Source organism: Cervus canadensis, chromosome 5 (assembly GCF_019320065.1).
Source record: "Cervus canadensis isolate Bull #8, Minnesota chromosome 5, ASM1932006v1, whole genome shotgun sequence".
Classification (NCBI taxonomy): Eukaryota; Metazoa; Chordata; class Mammalia; order Artiodactyla; family Cervidae; genus Cervus; species Cervus canadensis.
In genome coordinates this window covers 18,998,668-19,025,425 of record NC_057390.1, presented here as the reverse complement: position 1 = coordinate 19,025,425, position 26,758 = coordinate 18,998,668, and the positions used below count along the sequence as shown (strand labels likewise).

At 39.9% G+C, this 26,758-nt stretch overlaps 2 protein-coding genes across 6 annotated transcripts in view; one reads left to right on the top strand and one right to left on the bottom strand.

The window, feature by feature from the left end:
* Positions 1-10,009, top strand: part of EIF2AK2 (eukaryotic translation initiation factor 2 alpha kinase 2) — a 39,022-nt gene extending 29,013 nt beyond the window's left edge. For all 3 annotated transcript variants that reach the window (XM_043468333.1, XM_043468332.1, XM_043468331.1), the window contains 3 exons: positions 329-433; positions 1,464-1,514; positions 1,592-10,009. In XM_043468333.1, coding sequence (XP_043324268.1) covers positions 329-433; positions 1,464-1,514; positions 1,592-1,714 — 279 coding nt within the window. In that variant the 3' untranslated portion in view covers positions 1,715-10,009. The remainder of the gene's footprint in view (positions 1-328; positions 434-1,463; positions 1,515-1,591) is intronic.
* Positions 10,010-10,386: 377 nt separating this feature from the next.
* GPATCH11 (G-patch domain containing 11) lies at positions 10,387-26,727 on the bottom strand. Of its 3 annotated transcripts, none has more exons than XM_043468336.1 (9): positions 26,601-26,727; positions 20,231-20,302; positions 19,465-19,691; positions 18,285-18,326; positions 17,417-17,537; positions 17,205-17,295; positions 15,891-16,007; positions 12,910-12,991; positions 10,387-12,201 (listed from the first exon to the last, which is right to left on the bottom strand). In XM_043468336.1, the coding sequence occupies exons 2-9, from the start codon at positions 20,287-20,289 to the stop codon at positions 12,146-12,148; spliced, it is 795 nt and encodes a 264-aa protein (XP_043324271.1). In that variant the 5' UTR covers positions 20,290-20,302; positions 26,601-26,727; the 3' UTR covers positions 10,387-12,145. The 3 variants fall into 3 exon arrangements, with proteins under 3 accessions (XP_043324271.1, XP_043324272.1, XP_043324273.1); XM_043468337.1 differs by having other exon boundaries at positions 26,536-26,607; XM_043468338.1 differs by lacking the exon at positions 26,601-26,727 and adding an exon at positions 21,239-21,897.
* Positions 26,728-26,758: the final 31 nt, after the last annotated feature.

Sequence of the window (26,758 nt, the reverse complement as noted above, 5' to 3'; positions counted from 1 at the left end):
CTGTGATAAACATTTGCATGCAAGTGATTTACTGGGCGCTTCACCTAATGGTCTCATTTAACCCCACAGTCAAACTCTGAGGTTCAAACTATTGCTATCTCCATTTTAGGATTTAGATTATTCCCACATTGATGGTTAGTGTATACAGGTGATTCAGATATTTAGTGACAGAGATTTGAACCTGGGTAGTCAGGGTCTACATATCTTGCTAATAAATGTACATTGTTGTGTATTATAAGATATTTTGGTTAGATAACTTTTTGGCTTTAGAAGGCATGAATATTTATATCAGGTGAGTCACGAATATAAATGGGTTTTTTTTTTTCAGCTTTCTTCTGTGAAAGACTATGGAAATGAAGTGGACATCTATGCTTTGGGGCTGATTCTTGCAGAACTTATTCATATATGTCCCACTTCTTTAGAAACATCGAAGGTAAATACAATGTCACAGAATTAAGCAACAAAAATTATTGACCATCATATTCAAAGTACTGCTTCAGTTATTGACCTCACATGAGGATGGACTGGAGCATGTTAGTGTTGACTGCAAATTAAATATAAATTTTTACCTCTTTCAAGTTTGGGCAACCAATACTTTTTGTTGAAGACCAAACCTTTGGTCTTCTTTGGAAAGTGTGTGCATCTCTGTCTATAAAATTGTATTGATGGCTTGCTTTGCATAAGACCCTGTGCTGAGCTCTCCAAGGGTTATGAAAATGAGTAAGACTTGTTCTCAAGGAGCTTATATTTTATAAGGAAAGGTAACATAGAGAATGCTATGAACGTTTTAGGAGAAGGCATGAAGTCGAATGGAAACACCTAAAAGGGGGGCTTTGCCAGCTGTAGGGATTTAGGCTTCATGGAGGTGTTTAATTGGGCTCTGAAGGATTGGTTGGCTTCCAATACTCCAATTTAGAGAGAAGGTGATGCGAGCATGGAAAAGCATTGGGAAGAGTATATTTGGGAATAGTTGGCAGTGTCATTTTTATTGGAGTATATAAGTCAAGGAAGTGGTTGGTGGTCGGTGGTACTGGAAAGATATACTGGTTTGAAATTAAAACAAAAATATGGATTTCTTATGGAGACAGTGGCAGGCCACCGAAGGCTGAAGGCAACTGGATATCCTAGTCTGAAAGTCAGTAAGAGGGACTTGCCTGGAGTTGACAGCCTTCCCCCCTGTAAGGCAGGGATATTGAAAATACCTTGCAGAGGGCTCCAAAAAGGATGCAGGGAGATAATTCATACCATGCTCTTAAAACTTCAACATGCTGTAATGTTCAGGATGGTTCTTAATGGGGGTGGTGGGGGAAGAGGATTCCCGCTTGCTTCTTGGCAGAAGAGATTTTTCTAAAAATCTAGAAATATCGTAGAATTCTGGTATCCCCAGCCTTTAGTGCTTCTTAAGTTTGTTTTTCTCCAAAGTGGATCATTTCCTAATAAACATATATATGTTTAATTTTTAGTTATTTGAAGATCTGAGGAGTGGCAACTTAGATGTATTTGACGGCAAAGAAGTAAGCACTTAAAAATAATTGAATTTTGTTTATTGCAATGTTTTCTTTCCTAAAATTGACTCTTATTGTCATTACAGAAAGATCTTCTAAAGAAATTACTCTCAGAGGACCCCAAGAAACGACCTACCACATCTGAGATACTGAAGACTTTGAAGGAGTGGAATAGTGTTACAGAAAGAAGGAAACGAAATACATATTAGATACTTAAAAAGTATCCTGCTTCTGATAATTCCATTTTCCTATAATTGTCTAAAATCTGCTTGGGAATATTGATGGTATTTATCTTCTATTTTCATTTTTTCTCAATTTTTTTTTTTGCCACATTTGCAGAAAGGCTTACATCTTTTCTTACTTCAGAAACATTCTTACATTTGACTTTCCCATGGATCATCTTCTTATTACGAAAATACCAAAAGAATCCCTCAAATTTTCTTTTTAATACCAACCAGTGAATCAGTTAATTAATGAGTATTTATTAAATGCCTAATGTTTCTAGGCAAAAATAATATCAGATCTATCTCTGTCTTAAATAGCTAACAATCTAGTTGGAGAATCTGGTGACCATGAAAAGATAAGTAAAAAAAATAAGTATAATCACTTCTGAAAGCAATTTGGTATCATCTAGCAAACGTAAATGTATACATCCTATCCTGAAAAGCTATCAATTCCATTGCTGCATACACACCCACAAGAATGTTCATAGAAACCCTGCTCATAATAGCCAAGAGAATAGGAAACAATGCTAATGTGCGCCAGAAGAAGAAAGGATACACAAGTTGTATTATATTCATACACTAGAATACTGTATGTATAGCATGAAAATGAAGGGATTTCAGCTGAACACACTGACGTGCCAAATCTCTCAGGAACATATGTTAAGGAAACAAAGCAGATTGCGGGAACCATACACAGAATGATTCCATTAATATAAAATTCAAAGAACATGCTCAGCGGAATAAGTGTGAAATGAGTGTGTTTAGGTATCCAAACGAATGTGGTAAACAATACAGGGAAGGAAAGGAGTGAGAACGATTATTAGATTCTGATAGTGATTTTCTCTGAGGAGGGACAGGAGAGATTTCAGAGTTAACAGTTAATTTTGTTTTTTTAACCCTGCATGTTGAGTCCACTAGTGTTTACTGCATAAATATTTTACTTCTCTTAAATACATTTTGTACATGTTATAACAGACACTTTAAAGAGATGGTAGTTGTGCTGTAAGACAGTAGCTGAGCACAGAAAACAGTCAGTCTGGAGGGGTGAGATCACATTCCGAGGAACCATGCCACAGGCTTAGAAGTGACATTCCAGGGAGACCTCCAAGTCTGTGAAGGACTGAGATGAATAGAGAGCAGACCATGTGAGAAGTCTGGACAAAGGGCCTGGTATGCATCCTGGGAAAGATAGATTTGAGAGATTGGGTATGCTAGTTTGGTTCTGTGAATTGCTGTTGGGAATGTGCTTAGCTACTCCGTTGTGTCCATCTCTTTGTGACCCCATGGACTGTAGCCCGCCAGGCTCCTCTGTCTGTGGAATCTTCTAGGCCAGAATACTGGAGTGGGTTGCCATTTCCTCTCTCCAGGGGATCATCCTGACCCCGGGATCGCACCCACGTCTCTTGCATTTCCTGCCTTGGCAGGCAGATTATTTACCGCATAGCCACCTGGGCCAGAATATAATTGAGGCTGCATCTTGGAAGAACTTGAGGGTTACTTTAAGCTTTGTAGTAACCAACTGCCTTCCCAGGTGGTGCAGTGTAAAGAATCCGCCTACCAAGGCAGGAGAAGCAGGGGAGGTGGGTACGATCCCTGGGTGGGGAAGATCCCCTGGAGTGAGGAAATGGCAATCCACTCCAGTATTCTTGCCTGGAGAACCCCATGGACGGAGGAGCCTGGCGGGCTCCAGTCCACGGGGTCTCAAAGAGTCGGGAGTGACTGAGCACACAGCAGAGCACACAGCAGCAACCAACCATCATTCTAAAATCATTGAGTAATTTTATAATTTTTAAAATGAGCCAAGTTTAAGCTCGGCAGAAAAAAATAGTAATAGAAAATACTTTTGTCAAGATTTATAGCAATTTCTAAAAAGTGTAATTGAAAGCAATTAATATGGTCTTCAGCTCCCAGTGCAGTATTTGATTAAGGCAAGGTTCATCAATGGATGCTAAAACTATTGGTTGAAAAGGTATTGGGAAACAGGAGCCATAAAGGATGTAAATATAGTTCCACAGATGATATTACAAAGGGGAAAATGTATCTTTAAAATGAAAAGATCTTGTCACCACAATAACCAAGTAATTAAAGGTTCAGCATCACCAAAAGTGGAAACACCTAACACCACACCCATCCTGATGTGATGTAAGAATTATACACTGTCACCTGTTTAGTTTTCTTGCCCACAGTGTTTAACTGGAAATTAATCATGAGGAAATGATGAGCCAAATCCTGAATGAAGTCACTGATAAGGTAATTAACTTGGGTTTCTCAAAAAATCAGGACGATGGAAAAAAACAAGAAAGTAGAGGAACTCTTCTAAATACAGAGAGACTAGAGATACCATGACCAAATGCAATGCTTAAATCTTGATTGTATCCTGGTATATATATAAAAAAAACAAACAAACAGGAAATAGCTATAAAAGACGTTTTTGAGATAATTGAGAACATGTGAATACAGACTGCATATTAAATGAATTTATAGAATAATTGTTAATTTTCTTAGTTGTGATAATGATATTGATAATGATAATGATATTGTCATACCGGAAGATGTCTTACTTATTCTTAGGCAGTGCATACAGAAAAGTTTAGGGGTGAAGTGGCTTGACATTTGCAGCTTACTATTGTTCAGCAAAAATCAAGGTGAACATTAATATGTGTATGTATGTGTACACTTAGTCATTCAGTAGTGTCCGAGTCTTTGTGACCCTTTGGGCTGTAGCCCGCCAGGCTCCTCAGTCCATGGGATTCTCCAGGCAAGAATACTGGAGTGGGTTGCCATTTCCTCCTCCAGGGAATCTTCTCTATCCAAGGGACCAAACCTGCGTCTCCTGTGTCTCCTGCATTGCAGGCAGATTCTTTACCTGCTGAGCCATTGGAGAAACACCTATGTGTGTGTGTGTGTGTGTGTGTGTATAGAGAGAGAGACAGAGAGAGAGAGAGAGGGAAGTGTGGCAAAGTGTTAACACAATGATAAATCTAGGTGGAGGATATACAGTTTTTCTTGTGCTATTCCTAGAGCTTTTCTGCAGCTTTGAAATTTTTCTAGGGGGAGAGAAATCCTTTTTAAAAAAATTAGTATTATCTGGATTTGATGAATAAAGACAAACTCAAAAGAAAAGCCAGTGAACGTGGCAGATTAGTGTGAACTTGGCTTTATTTTTACCTTCTCTCGTTTTTTAAATTCAGGTATAATTGATTTGCAGTTTTATATTAGTTTCAAGTGTACAGCATAGTGATTCGGTTCTTTTATATATCCTTCTCTCACTCAAATATTTCTCGACTATTGTGAAGTAAATAGAGTCCCTTAAAGGTTTATTTTAGTATGTATTTTCTCAGCCTCAAACTATCTAGTAAATAAAATGTAACTAGTAAATAAAAAGTATCCTTTTAGTCAGAGGAGAAGAGGGGCAAAGACCAGGGACCTTATTTGCTAATTAAAACACATATGTGCAGATATTTTCAAGAGCCATTTTAACCTAATTGCCTCACTAGAAACAGAACTTCTAGGAAATTTTTATTACAAAGAACACATATTTCCTATTAAATTCGCACATATTTAACATAAATATATATATATGTATCATACTCAGCACATGTTATTTTTGTTAGTGGTATTTAGTATAAATACACACATATACACATATGTGTGAGTGTATGTGTGTCTGTGTGTATGGCCAGCTATATAATATGGGGGATCCAAAGCAAAATGAAAATGTGAGGCCCTTATTCAAAAATTAACATGGGGGCCTTATGCAGCCACACAAACTGCATGTCAGTGAAATCAGACTTGTATGTATATACACGTGTATACACATGTATACATATTGCACATGTATGTCTGAAATGGTTAGAAATCTACAAACAGGCTTTTCCAAGACTGTTATCCAGTGTACCAACTTGAGAGAAAAATGCACAACATCTATTTCACACTTGAGTGTTCAGCATAGATTGAGGTTTTGGCATGTTACTTTTTTGTTATGAATATGGAATAATTTAAATATTATCCATATTTATTTTTATAAGTTTTTATGTTAAAACATAAAAGCAGAGACTAGAATAAAGAAACCCTATGTACCCAGCTTCAACAACTATCAGTATTCTGCTTTTCTTGTTCTATTTATCCCTTTCTTTTGCTGGAGAATTTTAAAGTAAATCTCAGGTATTGTATCATTTTGCTTGTAAACACTTAAAGATGTATTTTAAAAACTTTTTTCTTCATTTTTTTGGCTGCGCTGGGTCTTCTTTGCTGCCTGCAGGCTTTCTTTCTTTTTTTTTTTTTTTTTGCCTGCAGGCTTTCTCTGGTTGTGGTGAGCGCAGGGCTAATCTGTGGTTGTGGGATGTGGGCTTCTCACTGCTGTGGCTTCTCTTTTTGTGGAACTTGGGCTCTAGAGCACGTGGGCTTCAGTAGTTGTGCGTGGGCTGAGTTGACCCACAGCATGTGAATCTTGGACCAGAGATTGAGTCTGTTTCCCCCCTGTATTGGCAGGCAGATTCTTAACCACTGCACTACCAGGGAAGTCCTAAAGATGTATTTCCAACATAAAAGATGTTTTAAATTTTAACCAAACCTCAATATCACTGTTGCTGAACAAAATTAGTAAGATTTCTTTCATAATCAGACTGTATGGAGTTTTCCTATCTAGAAATATTTTCCGGCAGGTTTTTAAAATCAGGATCCAACACTGCATTTAGTTGGTAAATAAATTTTTACCAACTTTATAACATTACCCTGCTTTTTGTTTCTTTCCTCTTGCCTTTTATTTGAGGAAGGAACTAGGTCATACATCCTATAGAACTTCATTCATTTAGGATTTGGCTGATGGTATCCCCATGGTGTTTAGTTAGATCTAGAAGATTGATTTGATTATGGTCTGAAAATTTTTTCCAAGAATACTCCCTAGATGATGCTGTAGTATGCATGTGTGTGTGTGTGTGTGTGTGTATAGAGAAAGGAGTCATCCTTATTTCTATGTGAAAATCAACATACAACGTATTTCTTATACATTGCATTAGGGTATGATGCTGTATATTTTGCATCACTCCAGGAGGAGCATGATGTCTGACTGTTCCACTTTTGGTGATTTTAAGTTTGATCGGTGGTTTGTGATGGTGTCTGGGTTGGGAAGATCCCCCTGGAGAAGGGAAAGGCTACCCACTGCAGTATTCTGGCCTGGAGAACTCCGTGGACTGTATAGTCCATGGAGTTGCAAAGAGTTGGACACGACTAAGCGACTTTCACTTGTGGTGCTGCCATCCACTACCATCAATTCTCCTTATCGGTCTTTCATCTAACAGTGTTAGCAGCCATTGATGACTACTGTCTGGATCCATTATTTCATTAGGGGTTGCAAAACTGATTTTCAGATTCTATCAAACCTCTTGCATTTATTATCTGTGATTCTTCTTGAAAGAAGAATTTTCTCTAAAGCTGAATGGGTTGTTGTTGTTTAATCGCTAAGTCAGGTCTGATTCTTTTGCGATCCCATGGATTGTATCCCGCCAGGCTCCTCTGTCTGTGGGATTTTCCAGGAAGGAATACTGGAGTGGGTTGCCATTTCCTTCTCCAGGGGCTCTTCCCAACACTGGGATTGAACCCATGTCTCCTGCATTGGCAGACAGATTCTTTACCACTGAGCCACCAGGGAAGCCCAAAAACTGAATGGAAAAGATGGGATTAATATTTATTAATTTTTAGAATGAGATGGCACCCCAGCAACCTCCAAAGGTGACAAAGAGGTTTTTTGGCTTTTTATTTTTTTTTTAGGCAGGGGCCTGATCCAACCTATACTTTGAAACTGTGTTTAGACTAGGTTGGAGCAGGCAAAGACTATTGAAAGTTCAGAAGTCCGAGAGGCTAAGCGGACCCAAGCAATTGGAGGGGACAGAACCAACAGGTGCTGGCATCTAATCTGATGTGAGGATTTAGGGATGTGAGGATTTAGGTAATCAGCGATTACCTCCAGGTTGCTCTGATGGTGAGCACCAGAAGTATGATGCTGTTAAAGAAGGTCCAAGTCTCAATCAAATTAACCCCTTCAATGAGCCACACACAACTGAGAGATATTTTGTCTCACACTGTTCTCTATTACACAGTTTTTAGTTAGAATTTAAGCAATAGTGGAGCAATGGTTCATGTGTCACCATGGTGAGGTGCGGCACATTGAGGAGGTAAAACGCCGGATCTCGTTTGGAGATGTCGAGTTTGAGGTGCTGCTGTAATATTCACTAGTGAATGTAGAGCAGATCTGGGAAATGCAGGGGAGGAACCTGAAGGATGAGCTGGAATCATACACAAGAGAGATGTGGGTCTTATCTGGAAGTAAGCCCTGGTGCTTAACTTTGAATCCAAGAGCTTGCCGAGGGAGCATACATAGAGGAAAGGGCTCAGAAACAAAAGTATGCTGGACATCTCCATGTAGATATTTACCCTTTATATCTAAATGTCAGTCCACTCCCTAACGTCTGTGATTTTACGTCTGTGGCAGATACAGGGACAATGGTTGTCAGGTACACAGAGGCCCCACTCTTGGCTTATACTAAATGCAGGAGAACCCAGGTCTCCCTCATTACAGGTGGATTCTTTACCATCTGAGCCACCAGGGAAGCCCATTACCGGCTTATAGTAGGACTAAAATCCATGTAATGGGTAAAACTCTTGAGGCAAATCAGATATCTCTCAAATATGTGTGGCTCTTCAGGGGTCAATATGATTGAGACCTGTATTAGTTCCCTAGACCTGCTGTAACCAAATGACCACAAAACTGGAGGCTGAAAACAACACATATTTATTTCACTGGGCTCAAGTCAAAGTGTTGGCAGGGCTGTGTTCCTCTGGGGGCCCCCGTTTTGCATCCCATGTTCAGCGTTACCTGATCAAGTCCCAGCCACACAGGTCTGCTCAGGGTCACCTAAACAGGCTTTTGTGCTCAATGGCTTCCAGCTATGGTTTCTACCTAAAATTCCCTTCAATCTTTTTCTTTTGTAAAATAACAGCTTTATTCAGACATAATTTTGCATACTGTAAAATTCATCCCATTTAAAGTATTCAGTTCAGTGGTGTTTAGTATATTCAAAGTTGTGCAGCATCACCACAATCAATTTTGAAACACTTTCATCTCCCCAGAAAGAAACCCTGTACTTGTTAGCAGGCTTTCCTCATCTTCCCCTAACTCTCTGCATCCATTCATCCACTTTCAATCTCCATAGACTTGCCTGCTTGGGACATTTCATTTAAGTGGAATCATACAAAACAATCATACAACATGTGATCATTTTCACTTACTATGTTTTCAAGTGTCATCTTTGATACAGTGTGGGTGGAAATTCCTTTCCCTTCTATTGCCAAATAATATTCAACTACATGGATACATTACATTTAATTCACCTATTCATCAGTTGATGGACATTTGGGTTTCTGTTTTCTGGCTATTATGAGTAATACTGCTATGAATATTCATGTGCAAATTTTATGTGAACATGTTTCCATTTCTCCTGGGTATATACCTAGGAGTAGAAACACTGGGTCTTACGGTAACTCCTTCCTAGTGACTTTGTATATGAAAATGATGTTCAGAGCCCAAATTCAGTGTTGCTACCATAGTGTTCTACCATCTCCCATACAGAATGAAACTTCTCCCTAGTACTCCTAGTACTTCATACTTTTTTATTTTTGCTTCATACTTTAACATGGTACTTATCAGTTTGCCTTGGCACTCAGTTATTCCTGTGTGGGTGTCCCCCTCCTTGTACATTACTGGAAAGCAGGGACAGTTGATTTACCTTAAGGAAGCAAGTGTATTACCCTGCTTAAAACAGGAACTCTCTAAGTGCTTTTGAATTAGTAGGGAATAAAAGTGCTAAGAATTTTATATGTCTGATCCTACAAAATGTGTCTGATACGAAATAATGTTCATTGTAAAATTTCAACAATTAAATGTTGGTAAATAACACTTGAAGGTGGGTAGGTAAACCAATTTGGTATATTAAAATCACTTTATTTTGAATTTTAGAAGCTCCAGTATTTTGAGTTTATAATGAGGAAAATCAAACATTTTAGAAATTCTAGATAGGACTTTGAAAATAAACATAGTATTAACATAATATGGTTAAAAGTAAATGACAACCTGACCTGTTAAAACTTATGTTTCAAGTGTCACATATGTTCTAAAGCAAATATAAGAATTCTTTTCAGTATTTTACACCCCTTGGTTTTCATTGTCGTCTGGTTATGAAGTTGTAAAAGGCATTTATGAATAAAAGTAAGTTTTTACTCATACTGAAAATCTGTAGGTTTCATTGTTGGTGGTAAGAATAGAGGGATGTCTCCCACTCTCTAAGGCAGGCTGAGTGCTGGCCTCTGGCCTGGAAATGCAGACCACAACTCTGGTGGACTCTTGGGTTCAGTCAAGGTTATTCCTATTCTTATGTTAATGAATATATTCATGAACATATTTATTTATTTTTTTCACGAACATACTCTAGGCCACTGGGCAGGTAGCCCCATAGTACAAGGAGAAAAAGAAGCCAGTTCCTAACTCCATTCAGTCTGAAAGAATCTACATGGCTTCGGGTCTGACAGAACAAATGTCAGTATGATGGCTAAAATGACAGGCAAGGATGTGATTATAACTGCAAGAAGAAGATGTACTCCTGTTTTATCTGTTAATACAATGTTATTATTTTTTACATGAAAAAAGTATCAAACAGTATTGTCCAACTATATAAGCTCCAATATTTTACATATGTATTTATACTCATAAAAATAATAATTCAGTTTCTAGATGAAGAACTGAGGCCCAGACGTTGACTAGGTTTTCAAGCTCTACTGCATGTTGGTATCAAGGGTAGTGGTGCACAGACCAGAGGGATCAATTATATAGACTTTCTGGAAGTATGATAATCTTTGTACTATCATTTTTTTTAAAGCTCTCCAAGTTAAACTCGAGGACAAGTTAATTAGGTCATATTAATACAACTCATACTATTGATAATCTTAATTTGGCTAAGTGTAGGTTAGCTTCGGCTGTGTTCTCAAGTATGCTGTTTATAGTAAGAGGCTGATCTCTTGCTCAGTGCTTCAGAAAGGTGAGCTGTGAAACTGTACAGGTAAGGTCACAACTTGATCCAAAGAACAGCTGTGCTCTGGTTTAACCTAGAGAACGAGTTCTTATCTACAGGTGATAATCAAACTCAGAACTTTAAAATAAATAGATATCTAGAAACTATCCTAGACTAGCTGAATTAAGTCACTAAGGGTAGTATCTGAGCTTGGGAACTTTAAAAAAAGTTCATAATTTTGATGCCCAAACTTACATGGAGCTCTCTAGGAATGTGCCACATGGTATGTCTTTAGCTGTATTTGGTTAAGTTATAGGGAAGCAGAATTCAGCTTAAGACAGAAAAATAACTTTAAAAATGACTTAGTGCTACCCAGCTCTTTTAAGGCAGTGAGCTCTCTGCGGCTGGACAAATCAAGGTAGAGGTAGGATTACCACCTTCTGGGAATGTTGTCAAACAATTAAGAATTTGGATCACCTGATGTTTCAAGTTACTCCCAACTATTGTTTCTTTAGCCAAAACTTGCAATAGTTCACTCATAATGGATACACACATTGCCATGAAAACTCATGATTTTATGGAATATCATAATTACTTTGTCTCTAAAACTCATTAGAATTAAGTACTATTAATGGAACCTTGCCTCTGAAATTACTCTCATTGAGGGGGATACTTTTCGCCTCCTCCTCATGCTTGCATGCAGGGAAGGGAACCTCTTCTTGCTCCTTGGAAGACAGAATTGTGGGAAGAAGTTCTGTGAGCCTGTATTCATCCCTTCTCAGCAGAGCTGTATCTCTCCTGATGAGTGGTTTTGGGAAAAGGAGCTGAGGAGGTGTGCCTCTCCTCTTCGCCTTGAGGGTTGGTTCTCTCACCTCGACAGCTAAGACGGGCTCTATCCTTCCTCCCTCTGAGGCAAGGTCTGCAGTTCTCTCTAAGCAGGGAGATCTCACAGGGAGTGTGACTGGAGAAGAAGTCAAGTAGCTCTTCATTCCGTTAGTAATAAAGCTGATATTTTGATCTCAAACTCCCACGTCTCATGTCTCAATTTGTTCCAAAGTGAAAAGGGGAATAAGAGAGCTGGTGTCCTTTAACCCCATAAACGTCATGACAGAGTCATGAACTGTAATTGCTGGTGTCTGTAATACTTGTGCTCTGCAATGGCTTTCCATTATATGTTCAAGTTAGTAAAGAATTATATTCTAAAGTACAAAGAACTTCTAATGTACAAAAAGAACAAAACACATGAAGTCCCCTTTCTTTACCGGTATCAAAAATTTGGGAATTCTAACTGCCCAGCTATCTGTCTTTAGGAAACAAGAACATTTGCCACGCTTCCACTTTATTGAGAATAATCTTAGTCATGATCTGCAGAAGTTGGTCCTGGACAATTTGAAGACAGGTCTTCTTTATCTGTAATTTATGTGAGGAAAAGAAACAATTAATACAAATTGCACAGTAAACTATTTTAGAAAATTGTTTCAGCATAACATGTATTTTGTAGTTGTGTCTGCTTCCCTCCTCTGCTAAACAAACCAGGAAAAGATACAACAATAATCCCAAATTCTTCACTCTCAAGTACAAAGTCCTTAAGTTCAAGTTAACAAAGCTGGCTTGGGCAAGTGCTAGAAAAGAAAGCACTTGTGTCTTTAAGACATCTGACACGTTTTAACCATTTCTTTCCTTACAATGAAAAAAAAATGGAGTGGATTTCAACATTCTGATTTCTATGGTTCACAGACAATATTCTACCTAACTACAAAAAAATTGGTTCTAAAAATTTACTGTATCTTTCTGGTAGCTGAAGAATTGTGGAAAAATAAAGCATGAAAAAAATTTATCATCTTCAACTGATTAAAAAATTCTTTCTTTTGAAATAGAAGACTGAAAAATTCCCTTCTGCACCTTCAGTTTCTGAAAAGTTAAAAGCACCTTTAATTAACCCTCAATTCTTTCTCTACCCACTATTTCTTTAAAGCATTCATCCAACATTGCCCTTTGGATGGAATAAAAAATTTCCATTGTCTATGGGAAATATGAATTTCATTAAAAAAAAAATCAAAGCTGAAATCAAAGAGCATTTGTATCCAATAGTTTTTAGAGCATAAAGTATCTTCTTACCTTCATAGGCTGTTCCACACCAAATACAATACAGATGTTCTTCTCTTAAATAACTAGTCAGTATTTGTAATTTTTCCAGTACCTAGGTATAGGTAGGATACAAGCACATTAATAGTTCACATTGAACAGCATTTTTGTTTTTAGGTCTCTTAGATTATGCTCAATTACCCCAAGGCCATAAATCCTCTCATAACGCTCAGTTAGGAGAGGTGTCAAGGGTAGAATATATTAGAACATGTCCCAGTTTACTAGCTGCCCTATTTCACATCTGTCAGACACAACACAGGCCACTTGTTAACATTTCAACAATAGACTGTGGCTGGCTCTATTAGAATCACCATCCTTTAAGACCCCTTCTATTAATAGTTTCCAAGAATCTGGGTGGAACTGTCTCACTCCGGCACTACAGTTCTCATCAATGGTTTCCCAGTTAGGTGGAACAAAGATTTTTCAAATTGTGAATGTTTCCTACACACTCTTTTATACAAGTAACCATAGAAACGTGTATTCTTTTCTTGAAAACTCTCTACTTACTTTGAATTGTGTTTTTTGACTTTGTCTTGTATGTGGGTGAGTTGGGGGGAGGAGGTACTCAGAATTACTTTCAGAAGTTCAATAGGAAACAAAGTAGATATCAACATAATTTACATTTGCAGCTAATACATCATCCAAACTGAGGTGAAAGGGGTAAACTGAAGCTAAAAGGGCCATTTACATGAAGTTTTGATTTGGGGTTAATAAAATAAACCTATAATGTAGTAGTTCTCAACTAGGAGTGATTTTTTTCCTTCAAGTGAAAATTTAGCAATGTCTGGAGATAAAAAGCTTTCCTCAGTGATCAGTGCAAAGAAATAGAGAAATACAATAGAATGGGAAAGACTAGAGATCTCTTCAAGAAAATCAGAGATACCAAGGGAACATTTCACACAAAGATGGGCACAATAAAGGACAGAAACGGTATGAACCTAACAGAAGCAGAAGATATTAAGAAGAGGTGGCAAGAATACACAGAAGAACTGTACAAGAAAGATCTTTATGACCCAGATAACCATGATGGTACGATCACTCACCTAGAGCCAGACATCTTGGAGTGTGAAGTCAAGTGGGCCTTAGGAAGCATCACTACAAAGAAAGCTAGTGGAGGTGATGGAATTCCAGTTGAGCTATTTCAAATCCTAAAAGATAATGCTGTGAAAGTGCTGCACTCAATATGCCAGCAAATTTGGAAAACTTGGCAGTGGCCACAGGATTGGAAAAGGTCAGTTTTCATCCCAATCCCAAAGAAAGGCAATGCCAAAGAATGTTCAAACTACTGCACAATTGCACTCATCTCACATGCTAGCAAAGTAATGCTCAAAATTCTCCAAGCCAGGCTTCAACAGTACATGAACCATGAACTTCCAGATGTTCAAGACAGATTTAGAAAAGGAAGAGGAACCAGAGATCAAATTGCCAACATCCGTTGGAGCATTGAAAAAGCAAGAGAGTTCCACAAAAACATCTACTTTTGCTTTATTGACTATGCCAAACCCTTTGACTGTGTGGATCATAACAAACTGTGGAAAATCCTTCAAGAGATGGGAATACCAGACCACCTCACCTGCCTCCTGAGAAATCTGTATACAGGTTAAGAAGCAACAGTTAGAACTGGACATGGAACAACAGACTGGTTCCAAATTGGAAAAGGAGTATTGGGAAAGGCTGTATATAGTCACACTGTTTATGTAACTTATATGCAGAGTACATCATGAGAAACACTGGACTGGATGAAGCACAAGCTGGAATCAAGATTGCCGGGAGAAGTATGAATAACCTAAGATACACAGATGACACCACCCTTACGGCAGAAAGTGAAGAAAAACTAAACAGCCTGTTGATGAAAGTGAAAGAGGAGAGTGGAAAAGCTGGCTTAAAACTCAACATTCAGAAATCTAAGATCATGGCATCTGGTCCCATCACTTCATGGCAAATAGATGGGGAAACAATGGAAACAGTGGGAGACTTTTATTTTTCACTGCAGATGGTGACTGCAGCCTGAAATTAAAAGACACTTGCTCCTTGGAGGAAAAGCTATGACCAACCTAGGCAGCATATTACAAAGCAGATTACTTTGCCGACTAAGGTCTGTCTAGTCAAAGCTATGGTTTTTCCAGTAGTCATGTATGGATGTGAGAGTCAGACTATAAAGAATTGGTGCTTTTGAACTGTGGTGTTGGAGAAGACTCTTGAGAGACCCTTGGACTGCAAGGAGATCAAACCAGTTTATCCTAAAGGAAATCAGTCCTGAATATTCATTGGAAGGACTGATGCTGAAGTTGAAACTCCAATACTCTGGCCACCTGATGTGAAGAACTGACTCATTGGAAAAGACCCTGATGCTGGGAAAGACTGAAGGCAGAAAGAGAAGGGGACGACAGAGGATGAGATGGTTGGATGGCATCACCAACTCTATGGATATGAGTTTAAGCAAGCTCTGAGAGTTAGTGATGGACAGGGAAGCCTGTTGTACTGCAGTCCATGGGGTCGCAAAGAGTCGGACATGACTGAGCAACTGAACTGAGCTGGAAACATTTTTGATTGTCACAGGGGGAAGTGCAGTGGATGGTGGATGGAGGCCACAGATGCTCCAAGATAACTTACAATGTATAGAACAGCCCCACAACAAACAATTACACAGTTCAAAATGTTAATTGTGCCAAGGCTGAGACACCCAGCTTAAGGAACTGGTGCTAAAACACACATTTAATGTGGCTGATTCATGATGGCATCTGGCAGAGGCTAATACAATATTGTATTTACTTATTATTTTAATTTGTCTGTGCCAGGACTTAGTTGGGGAATGTGAGATCTAGTTCCCCTACTAGGGATTGAACTTTGGCCCCCTGCATTGGGAGTGCAGAGTCTTAGCCCCTGCACCACCAGGGTAGTCCCTAATATTGTAAAGCAATTATTCTCCAAAAAAAAACCCAAACAAACCATACACTTAAATCTTCACTCTTATATTCATCTTCATCTTGCTCTTTTTCTTCCTCTGCCTCTTCTTCAGTTTCCTCTTCAGGCCTCAACCAGTACCATGCCTCCCTGGGAACTTGAATATTCTGAAAATGTAGAATTATTCCCAATTAAACAAAGCTAAACATAAAGATTATCACAAGTTTGTTCATGTCAACATGAATTCACTCTTTCAACTAAATATTTACTGCTTTAATTTCCACACCATGGAACAGTGCATGTGAGTTCAGTTGCTCAGTTGTGTCTGACTCTGACCCCAGGCTCTTCTGCCCATGGAATTTTCCAGCTTAGAATACTAGAGTGGGTTGCCATTTCCTTCTCCAGGAGATCTTCCTGACCCAGGCATCAAACCCGAGTCTCCTGTGTCTCCTGCATTGGCGGATTCTTTACCACTGAGCCACCTGGGAAGCCCTGTACTATGGAACTATGGAGATGCAAAGCCCAGTTAGAATACTGCCTCCCAATTGCTGACAATCTAGTAGGGAAAAGAAGCTATGGGGATAAGTAGCTTAATGGGTATAAAATGATATATAGCTAAGAAATCTTAAGTATCATGACATATATTCAAAATAACATGCTATGGAAATACTGGAAAGTGAGAGATTGCTTCCAGCGATCTATTTACATATAAGGGAAATTTTACAAACATTTCTGAGAATTTAAATGAAGTCACTTTATTTTGCTGGTAGGTGAACCATCAAAATAAAAAAATTAAAGAAAAATCAAATCAAAAATTGAATTTTGAGAACTACTGAAATCTGAAATAACATTCTACATGATTTTACTAGTTACAGACATGGAAGTTACTGAATATGGACTGAAAATAGGCTCTTCTGATTAGCCAAGCATTCAGGTGAACAGAATTTCCACAATTCTGAGTAATAGTTCTGAGTAATCAATATTCAAATAAATGGAGAACAGTTAAGTGAAAAATGGTATTTAACGCTTAAAGATCACTCAGACTATGTTCCTGCAGTGAACAAGTCATTATTGTGCATACCAGTTATCACAGATCAACAGTGCATCTGAAAGTTTTAATGGGCAGATACACTAAGCTTGGAGTTCTGTCTCTCTCTTTAAAAATAAAAATATGGGACATTCCTGGCGGTTCAGTGGTTAAGACTCCAATACTTCCAATGCAGAAGGCACACTTCCAGTGCAGAGGGCACAAGTTTGACCCCTGGTCACACACGCTATGTGGCGAGGCCAAAAAAAAAAATACACGGTAAATCATACTGGGTGCCAAAACACTTTACCAAACTGAAAGCAGGTAAAAGGATTACCTTCTGAGCATCCAATTGTTGACAAGCTCTCTGACTTCTTCTAAGATCTCCTTCTAGCTTCATTTCGTCTTGCTTATTTTTAAGTCGAATCCTAAATCAAAGAAAAAAATAGTACACCAGAGGTCTGTGCTCTCTTTATCCATGTTAAATGCCCAAATACCAGGAAACATACCCCAATAAAGGAACGAGGAGACTAAAAACAGCTCAATTACCGAAACTGTTCTGCTGCTCTTTCTTCAGCTTGGCTTTTCATGTGAATCTTTCTTCTGTAGCTTTCCAATTTTTCCTCTGCTTTCCGTTTTAACAATGTCTCATGACCAATGCCACTTTTCCCTGCTCAAACAGGAAACACTGATGAGAAACCTACTAACTTTGTATGTCGAAATGTGACAACTTAAATTTTTTTTTCTGGCCATGCCATGCAGCTGGCAGGATCTCAGTTTCTCAACCAGGAATTTAACCCAGGTCCCTGGCAGTGAAAACATGGAGTCCTAACCACTGGACTGCCAGGGAATTACCTAAATACTTACAAATTGAATGCAATTCTAACTTCAGTACACTCAAAATCATTTGATAAGAAGGACAGGAGAAAACACTGGAGTTTTTTTTTTTTAACCCAAATTCACAATTTGATTTTCACAAAGATTATCAGTCTGATCTAAAAAGATGTCAATACTATCCACATTTTTTTCAAATTGGGAAAAAAGTATCAACAGTCATGCTTTTATATAAATATGATGAACAAATAAAAAATATATACTTTTCCCTTTAATTTGTTCAATTATTAAGAAAAACATTTAGTGGATAAATCAGGATACTTTTAGGACATTCAACAGATAAAAATAGCTTTGTATTTTTGATGGTTACAACAATTTTCCCGTTACTTTCATGATTTAAATTTTATTTTATACTCATTAAAACTTAATTTTATTTTTAGTTTAAAAGGTCTAGGAGTTTAAGAAACATTCTACATGATAAGAACTGTAATAGTACCACAATAAAAAACTATTTATTAAACAAGCATATGTGCTATGTGTAAGCTGTTACTAACAGCAAACACCCACAACAGTAATTACACACCTGTTTTGACATTGAGAGGAATTGGTTCAACAATACCATCTCCTAAAAAAAAGAGAACAAGGCACAATTACTTTAGAAATTCTTCCTCAAACTGTTGGTGGGTGCACTATGCACCTTTATAATGTTCTATGCGTATCCCTTCCAGTTTCAGTGATAGTCAAAATCGAAACTGAACATCAGTACACCATAATCAACTACTTCCCTTGGCCTTCAAATACTAAGTCCTCAATAAAGCTGATGGACAGCCTCCAATGCCACCTAAACATAGGAATTTTCACTGATATATATACAAGAGGGTGGCAGCTTAAGAGAGAGCAAAGCCTTGCTAGGAAAGTCAAAGCAAGGACAATAAAGGAGAGAAGAGAAAAACAGCTTATAGAAGATACCACGTGTATGACCTCTATGTCTTAATAAGCAATCTCATTCCTAAAACAGAGGTGAGAACTGAGCCTCTCCAGCGGAGGGGTCACTCGGCAGCTGCCACAGGTACAGAGCAAGCAGGCCGGAGTCTGGCCATCATCTCTAGTGTTGCTCCCCTGTCCTTTGGGTCACTGAACTCTGCTTTCTTTAAGATATTTTTGATGTGGGTCATTTTTTAAAGTCTTTGTTCTTGTTTTTTTGCCACTTGGCATGTGGGATCTCAGCTTTCTGAACAGGGATCGAACCTGCCCCCTCTGCATTGAAAGGTGAAGTCCCAACTACTGGACCGCGAGGGAAGCCCCCCTTTCTTTTTTTAAAGAAACATTTATTTATTTATTGGGCTGTGCTAGGTCTTAGTTGCAGCTTGCAGGGGTCTAGTTCCCTGACTGGGGATCGAAGCTGGGCCCCGTGCATCGGGAGCAGAGTGTTAGCCACTGAACCCCCAGAGAATGCCCTGGGCCACTGCACTTCTTAACCCTTCTCTTGTCATCATTCTTAGCTGCTGCCTCCATGGCAAGCCTCATCCATCCCACTCCTTCAGGGCCAAGCTGGGCTGCTAAGCAGCTCTGGGTGGCATATGTCCGAAGTGGCTGTGGGAAGATGGAAGTTCTCCACAAGCTTGCCAGCCCAGAGACCAGGAAGCTTAAGTTGTTTCAATCTCTGTGTAGATGGACAGAGAGGAAAGAGTCATCACTGGTCCCCATCAATAAGTTACCATTTGGTGGTTAAGAACAGCTGTCCATTTCTGGCTCTGACTCACCGCTCTTGCCGAGGGCCTGACCGCTTTTATACCCCATCTTCTGAAGCAGAGCAAACCCTTTGTTTTCACAGCCGAGTGCGTTCTTCAACCCCGTGTCACGTCTCTCTTGTTCTTCTTCTTTTATACTCTTCTGTCTGTTTTTCAGATTCGCTTCCTGTCGCTTTTCTTCTTTTCGACGGGCTTCCCGGATTTGCCTCAGCATTGGCAAGCCTGGTCTGATATCGTCTCTGAAGAATGAGGGAAAAGGTTATTTTAGACTAGTACATGGAAGTTTCTCATAACTTTGCCACTTACTCACTTGACACTACTTAATATTTCAGGGCCACCTTTAGGAGTAACTCTGTTATCACCACTATTAGAACATAACCAATGTCCTGTGAGAATGGCTGTTTTGGTAAAAATGATGAAGGCTGGTATTAGAAGGTAAGAAACAAAATGCAGAGTTGAAAAAATAAGAAATAGTAAGACTGATTTTTTTTTAGGAGATTGGCAATAATAAAAGGAAACTCTCAAAAGGGGGTGAAAAGATGAAATAAAGGAAAACAGTAAAATGTCCTTGGTAGTGTGGAAGAAAAAGAATTGAGTGCCAAAGTAAAATGGCTAGCATTAGAAGCATCTTTGTATCATAGACATGTAGGAAATGTTCTCATAAAGCAGTAAGATGAAATTTCCAACCTCACCTTTAAAATCAATGGCATTGCTTAAAAATCTCCAATTCCTTAATGTCTTACACGTATCATTATATGGGGTGTGCACATTTACTTACTGGACATTAATGAAGGAATCAGACATATAGTCCTCCTCTTCTGCCATGTTCAACTTCATATGGCAAAAGTATCTACAAAGCAAACAGAATGAAGTCACAATTTTTTTTTTAAGATGCAGATTCAAGGTTTTATTTCAAACCCCAGCATGACCACTTACTAGATGTGTGCAATCTTGAAAACATTACTGTCCCTTCTTCTACCATCAATTTTTAAAAATTTGTTTTTAATTGAAGGATAACTGCCTTACAATGTTGTGTTGGTTTCTGCCATATGACGACATGAATCAGCCACAAATATACATATGTCCCCTCCTTCTTGAACCTCCCTCCCAGCCCAGCCCCATCCTACCCTCACTCTATCCCTCCAGGTTGTCAGACAGCACTGTGTTGAGCTCCCCGTGTTATACATCAGCTTCCTGCTAGCTATCTATTTCACATATGGTGTGCATGCGTGAATGCTAAGTCACTTCAGGTGTGTCAGACTCTTTGTGAACCTATGGACTGTACCCCACCAGGCTCCTCTGTCCACGGGATTCTCCAGGCAAGAATACCGGAGTGGGTTGCCATGCCCTCCTCCAGGGAATCTTCCCGACCCAGGGATAGAACCTGCGTCTCTTACATTCCCTGCATTGGCAGGTGGCTTCTTTACCACCAGCACTACCTGGGAAATCCTTTACGTATGGTAACAGAACTAATTTTCAGTTTACCAAAATGGAAATAAACTTGCATGCATCCTCAGCTGTGACCTTTCTCTAGAACCCTACTCCATATTCAAGTGCTCTCTTGACATCTTTCTGGGTTGAGCCCTCAAACTCAACAATCCAAACAACTCATTCTCTCCCCCACCCCGACTGCCTTTGTCTCTATATTTCCAAATTAATGTCGCCACTATCTCCCCCTTCCTGACCTCTCATAAACCTCCGTCCACTCTTCTTCCACATTATCCCTCATAGGCATTTTTTTCTTATAGCTGTGACCACTACTTTAGTTCAGGCATTTCTTTCTCACCTTAACTGTCACAGCTGCTTCCTAATTGGTCTTGTTGCCTTTGGCCTCTCCTCTTCCAATCCACAGAGGTCCTCTATGACCTCTCCAAAGTGTTTTTTTGTTTTTTTTTAAAAAAAAAAAAAAGAAGAAGTCAGGCCATGTTACTTGCTGGTTTCAAATCCTTCAGCAAACTTTCCCCTGGGGGTAGTGGAGGAACCATCACTTTCACACGGCAGCAGGAGAGATCCCCCATAATCCGACCTCTGGCTCTTTTTCAGGATTCATTACTCACTCCACACGGTCTCACTGTCCTCTGAACACACTGCAGACAGTTCATTCTCCTAGGCCTACGCTACCCATTTTTACAAATGGCTGTCTTGACTACTCCAGGCCTCTCTCCACAGCACTTCATGTTCAAGCTGTTCATTGGTAACTAGATATAGTTAACACTTCACTTATATGGAAACACTTCTGAGGACAGTTTTAGCCAAAATAGTTAAAATCATGTAATAATTAGCCCTTAAAGGGATAAAATAACTATCCAGAAAAGTGTACTTCAAACTTTCCTGTGTATATGAATTGCCCCAGGATTTTCTCGTGGCTTCCCTAGAAGCTCAGCGGTAAAGAGTCTGCCTACGAAGCAGGAGCCACAGGGAGACGTGGGTTCAATCCCTGGGTCGGAAAGATCCCCTGGAGAAGGGCATGGCAACTCAACCCAGTATTCTTGCCTGGAGAATCCCCATGGAGAGAAGAGCCTGGTAGGCTACAGTCAGTCCATGGAGTCACAAAGAGTTGGACACAACTGAAGCGACTTTTAGCATGCAGCATGTTTCTCAAAATGCAGAGTTTGACTCTGAGCTCCAGTCCAAGGCTCTGAATTTCTAACAGGCTCCCAAGTGCTGTCAATGCTTCTGGTGCAGTTGCTGGATGCAAAAGGGAGTCACTTGCTGCAGTGCACATACACTGTGTCGGCCTGTTCATCATCCCTCCTTTTGGAACTTAGCCCTCTGCCTTCCTTGTGGTTCTACTGGAGGGTGGCAATTAGTACACCCTGGGGCATAAGGTGGCCAGTTATAGTACCCTATGTCCTAGTAAGAGGGGAGGGGATGACCTAAATAGGGCAAATAAACATCTCTTTCCCTGTTGTGGATATTCAGTCGCTCAGTCATGTCCAACTCTTTGAGACCCCCATGGACTGCAGCACACCAGGCTTCCCTGTCCTTCACCATCTCCCAGAGTTTGCTCAAACTCATGTCCATTGAGTCGGTGATGCCATCTAACCGTCTCATCCTTTGTCTCCCTCTTCTTCTCCTGTCCTTAATCTTTCCCAGAATCAGGGTCTTTTTCAATGAGTCGGCTCTGTGCATCAGGTGGCCACAGTACTGTAGCTTCAGCTTCAGCATCATTCCTTCTAATGAGTACTTAAGGTTGATTTCCTTTAGGATTGACTGGTTTGATCTCCTTGCAGTCCAAGGGATCCTCAAGGGTCTTCTTCAGCATAACAGTTCGAAAGCATCAATTCTTCGGCGCTCAGCCTTCTTCATGGTCCAACTCTCACATTTGTACATGACGACTGGAAAAACTATAGCTTTGACTACACGGACCTTAGTCAGAAAAGTGTGTTTCTGCTTTTTAATACACTGTCTAGATTTGTCATAGCTCTTTTTCTAAGGAGCAAGCATCTTTTAATTTCAGGCTGCAGTCACAATCCACAGTGATTTTTAGAGCCCAAGAAAATTAAATCTGTCACTGTTTCCATTGTTTCCCCATCTATCTGCCATGAAGTGATGGGACTGGATGTCATGATCTTAGTTTTTTGAATATAGGTTTACACCAGCTTTTTCACTCTCTTTCCTTAATGATACTTATACATGGATTGTGGTGGGAAAGAAGCTCTCTTTGTTGGGATTTCTGAACTGGAAGTATGTGAAGCAGAGCTGTGGATGGTTGTCTTTATATATTATGTACAGCATTTGCAGTAATTCACCCAGTGTCTCTAAAGCTCAGATTCTTCATTGATAATAATAGTATTTTTACACATAATGATTTCAGCTCAGTTCAGCCGCTCAGTCATGTCAGACTCCTTGCGACCCCATGGACTGCAGCATGCTAGGTTTCCCTGTCCATCACCAACTCCCACAGCCTAGTCAAACTCATGTCCATCACGTCAGTGATGCCATCCAACCATCTCATCCTCTGTCGTCCCCTTCTCCTCTCGCCTTCAATCTTTCCCAGTATCAGGGTCTTTTCCAATGAGTTGGTTCTTTGCATCAGGAGGCCAGAGTATTGGAGTTTCAGCTTTAGCATCAGGCCTTCCAATGAATATTCAGGACTGATTTCCTTTAGGATGGACTGGGTGGATCTCCTTGCAATCCAACGGACTCTCAAGAGTCTTCTCCAACACCACAGTTCAAAAACATCAATTCTTCAGTGCTCAGCTTTCTTTATAGTCCAACTCTCAATGACTACTGGAAAAACCGTAGCTTTGACTACATGGACCTTTGTTGATTAAGTAATGTCTCTGCTTTTCAATATACTGTCTAGGTTGATCAAAGCTTTTCTTCCAAGAAGCAAGCGTCTTTTAATTTCATGGCTGCAGTCACCATGTGCAGTGATTTTGGAGCCCAAAAAAATAGTCTCTGTTTCCATTGTTTCCCCATCTATTTGCCATGAAGTGATGGGACCAGATGCCATGATCTTAGTTTTCTGAATGTTGAGTTTTAAGCCAACTTTTTCACTCTCCTCTTTCACTTTCATCAAGAGGCTCTTTCAGTTCTTCTTCGCTTTCTGCCATAAGGGTGGTGTCATCTGTGTTCAGTTCAGTCGCTCAGTCGAGTCTGACTCTTTGCGACCCCATGGACTGCAGCATGCCAGACCTCCCTGTCCATCACCAACTCCTGGAGTTTACTCAAATTCATGCCCATTGAGTCGGTGATGCCATCCAACCAACTCATCCTCTGTTGTCCCCTTCTCCTCCCGCCTTCACTTTTTTTTTTTCTTCATTGCTTTATTTGCCAGACTTGAATAGGGTCATTAGAATAATGGAAATCTTGTTTAGCATAGTAAACTGCATTATGAAGTGTTGACATAGATCTCTCTTTTTTTTTCCATTTATTTATATTAGTTGGAGGCTAATCACTTTACAATATTGTAGTGGTTTTTGCCATACATTGATATGAATCAGCCATGGATTTACATGTGTTCCCCATTCTGAACCCCCCTCCTACCTCCCCCTCCATTGTATCCCTCTGGGCCTTCCCAGTGCACCAGCCCTGAGCACTTGTCTCATGCATCAAACTTGGACTGGAGATCTGTTTCACAATCGCCTTCAATCTTTCCCAGCATCAGGGTCTTTTCAAACGAGTCAGCTCTTCACATCACGTGGCCAATCTGCGTATCTGAGGTTATTAATGTTCCTCCTGGCAATCTTGATTCCAACTTGTGATTCATCCAGCCCAACATTTTGCATGATGTACTCTACTTATAAGTTAAATAAGCAGGATGACAATACACAGCCTTGACGTACTCCTTTTCCTATTTGGAACCAGTTTGTTGTTCCATGTTCAGTTCTAACTGTTGCTTCTTGACCTTTATATACATTTCTCAGGAGGCAGGTCAGATGGTCTGGTATTCTCATCTCTTTCAGAATTTTCCACAGTTTGTTGTGACCCACACAGTCAAAGGCTTTGGCATAGTCAATAAAACACCTACCTAGTATATCAAACATTCTTATCCTATTTAATTACTGTTAACGGCATCCCTGGTGGTCTAGTGGCTAAGACTCTGTGCTCCAAACACAGGGCTATGGGTTAAATCCTTATCAGGGAACTAGATCCTCCATGCTACAATTAAGTAGTGAAGCCCTATAAATAAATAAATAAAAATAAAAATAAATATTAATTACCGTTAACAGCTCTGTAAGATAGGTACAATTGTGCTATGCTTAGTCACTCAGTCATGTCCCACTCTCTGTGACCCCATGAACTGTAGCCTGCCAGGTACAGTTAGTCCTGCTTTAATTAAGACTCAGTTTAGGTAAGTGATTTGCTCAATACCACACACACACACACACACACACACACACACACACACACAAAACCCTATGTCTCAGAGCTGTTTCTACTGCAAATAGGATTAGATTATTTTTCAGGGACCTATTTAGCTCTAAAGGGCCATGCAGACAAGAATAGGCGTTACAGGTCATTTAAGCCCCCTTTTTATGGGTACAACATATTTCCCAGCATCATCTATTCCCATGAAGCATAAGGATAAACTCCACAAGGTGATAATCCAGGCAAAATGACAGTGGCTAGACCGCAATGGAAGTGATGAGAAATCATCGGATTCTGGGTATATTCTGAAGATAGGGATAATGGGATTGGAGGTGGCATGTGAAAGACTGATGCCAAGGGTGACCGTTGGGCTTTTGGTTTGAATAAACAATGGAGTTACCAGTTCTTGCAAATGGTCAGATTGCAGTATCAGGTTTTGTTTTTGTTTGTTTTCTGGCAGAGAGCAGGTGGGAGGTGTCAACAAGAGTGCTACGTCACCCGTGTTCATAGAAGCTCTTCACAATAGCCAAGACATGGAAATAACCTAAATGTCGGCTGACAGATGAATGGATAAAGAAATGGATAAAGAACAAAACAATGCCATTTGCAGCAACATGGATGCCACTAGAAATAATCATACTAAGTGAAGCAAGTCAGAAAGAGAAAGACAAATACCATATGATATATGTGGAACTTATATGACACAAATGAACCTATTTATGAAATAAGGGACAGAATCAGGGACACGGAGAATAGACTGGTGGTTGCCAAAGGGAGGAGGTAGGAAGACGGATGGATTGGTAGTTTGGGAGTAGTAGATTCAACGAGAATGTATAAACAACAACACCTTACTGTATAGCACAGGGAATTATAGTCAATATTTTGTGATAAGCCATAACGGAAAAGAATATGGAAATATATATACTTATGTATAAATGAGCCATTTTGCTGTACAACAGTTGTGGACATTACAATACACAACATTGTAATTCAAACATACTTTTTTAAAAAAGCGACGCTTCGCATGTACTGAGAGTCTCATTACACATCCCAGTGGAGAGATGGACTACGTAGCACAGCAGAAAGATGACAAGAAACGCCTCAGTCCCAAACACTCCCTTCAGGGACCGCCGATCCCTTCCCTCCTGGCGCTCATCCCACAGACTTGACCACTCACGGGTGGGAACATAAGAGACGGTGTGATAGTTACAGCCAGCGTACAGATCACCACCCTTTATCATTCGACAGGCGCCCACAGCCCCTTACCTGGAAGCTCTACTCTCCCCAGGCCAGCTCTACAGAACGCTTGCCAGGCGCCCACAGCCCCTTACCTGGAAGCTCTACTCGCCCCGGGCCAGCTCTACAGAGCGCTTGCCTCGGCTCGCTCCTGAGTTTCCGAAAACAGGATCAATTGGAAAGCTGCGGCAGGCGGGGCTTGGCGGATGCGGTTAAGTGCGCTTGCGCAGGATCAGCCTTCCGCGCACGCGCT

Excerpts from the sequence above, each read along its gene's own strand:
- GPATCH11 (XM_043468336.1), bottom strand. The coding sequence starts at position 20,289 with ATGAAGTTGAACATGGCAGAAGAGGAGGACTATATGTCTGATTCCTTC. Across the intron at positions 19,692-20,230 it reads GATTCCTTCATTAATGTCCA|AGACGATATCAGACCAGGCT; the intron begins GTAAGTAAATGT and ends CTCATTCTTCAG. Across the intron at positions 18,327-19,464 it reads TCAGGCCCTCGGCAAGAGCG|GAGATGGTATTGTTGAACCA; the intron begins GTGAGTCAGAGC and ends TCTTTTTTTTAG.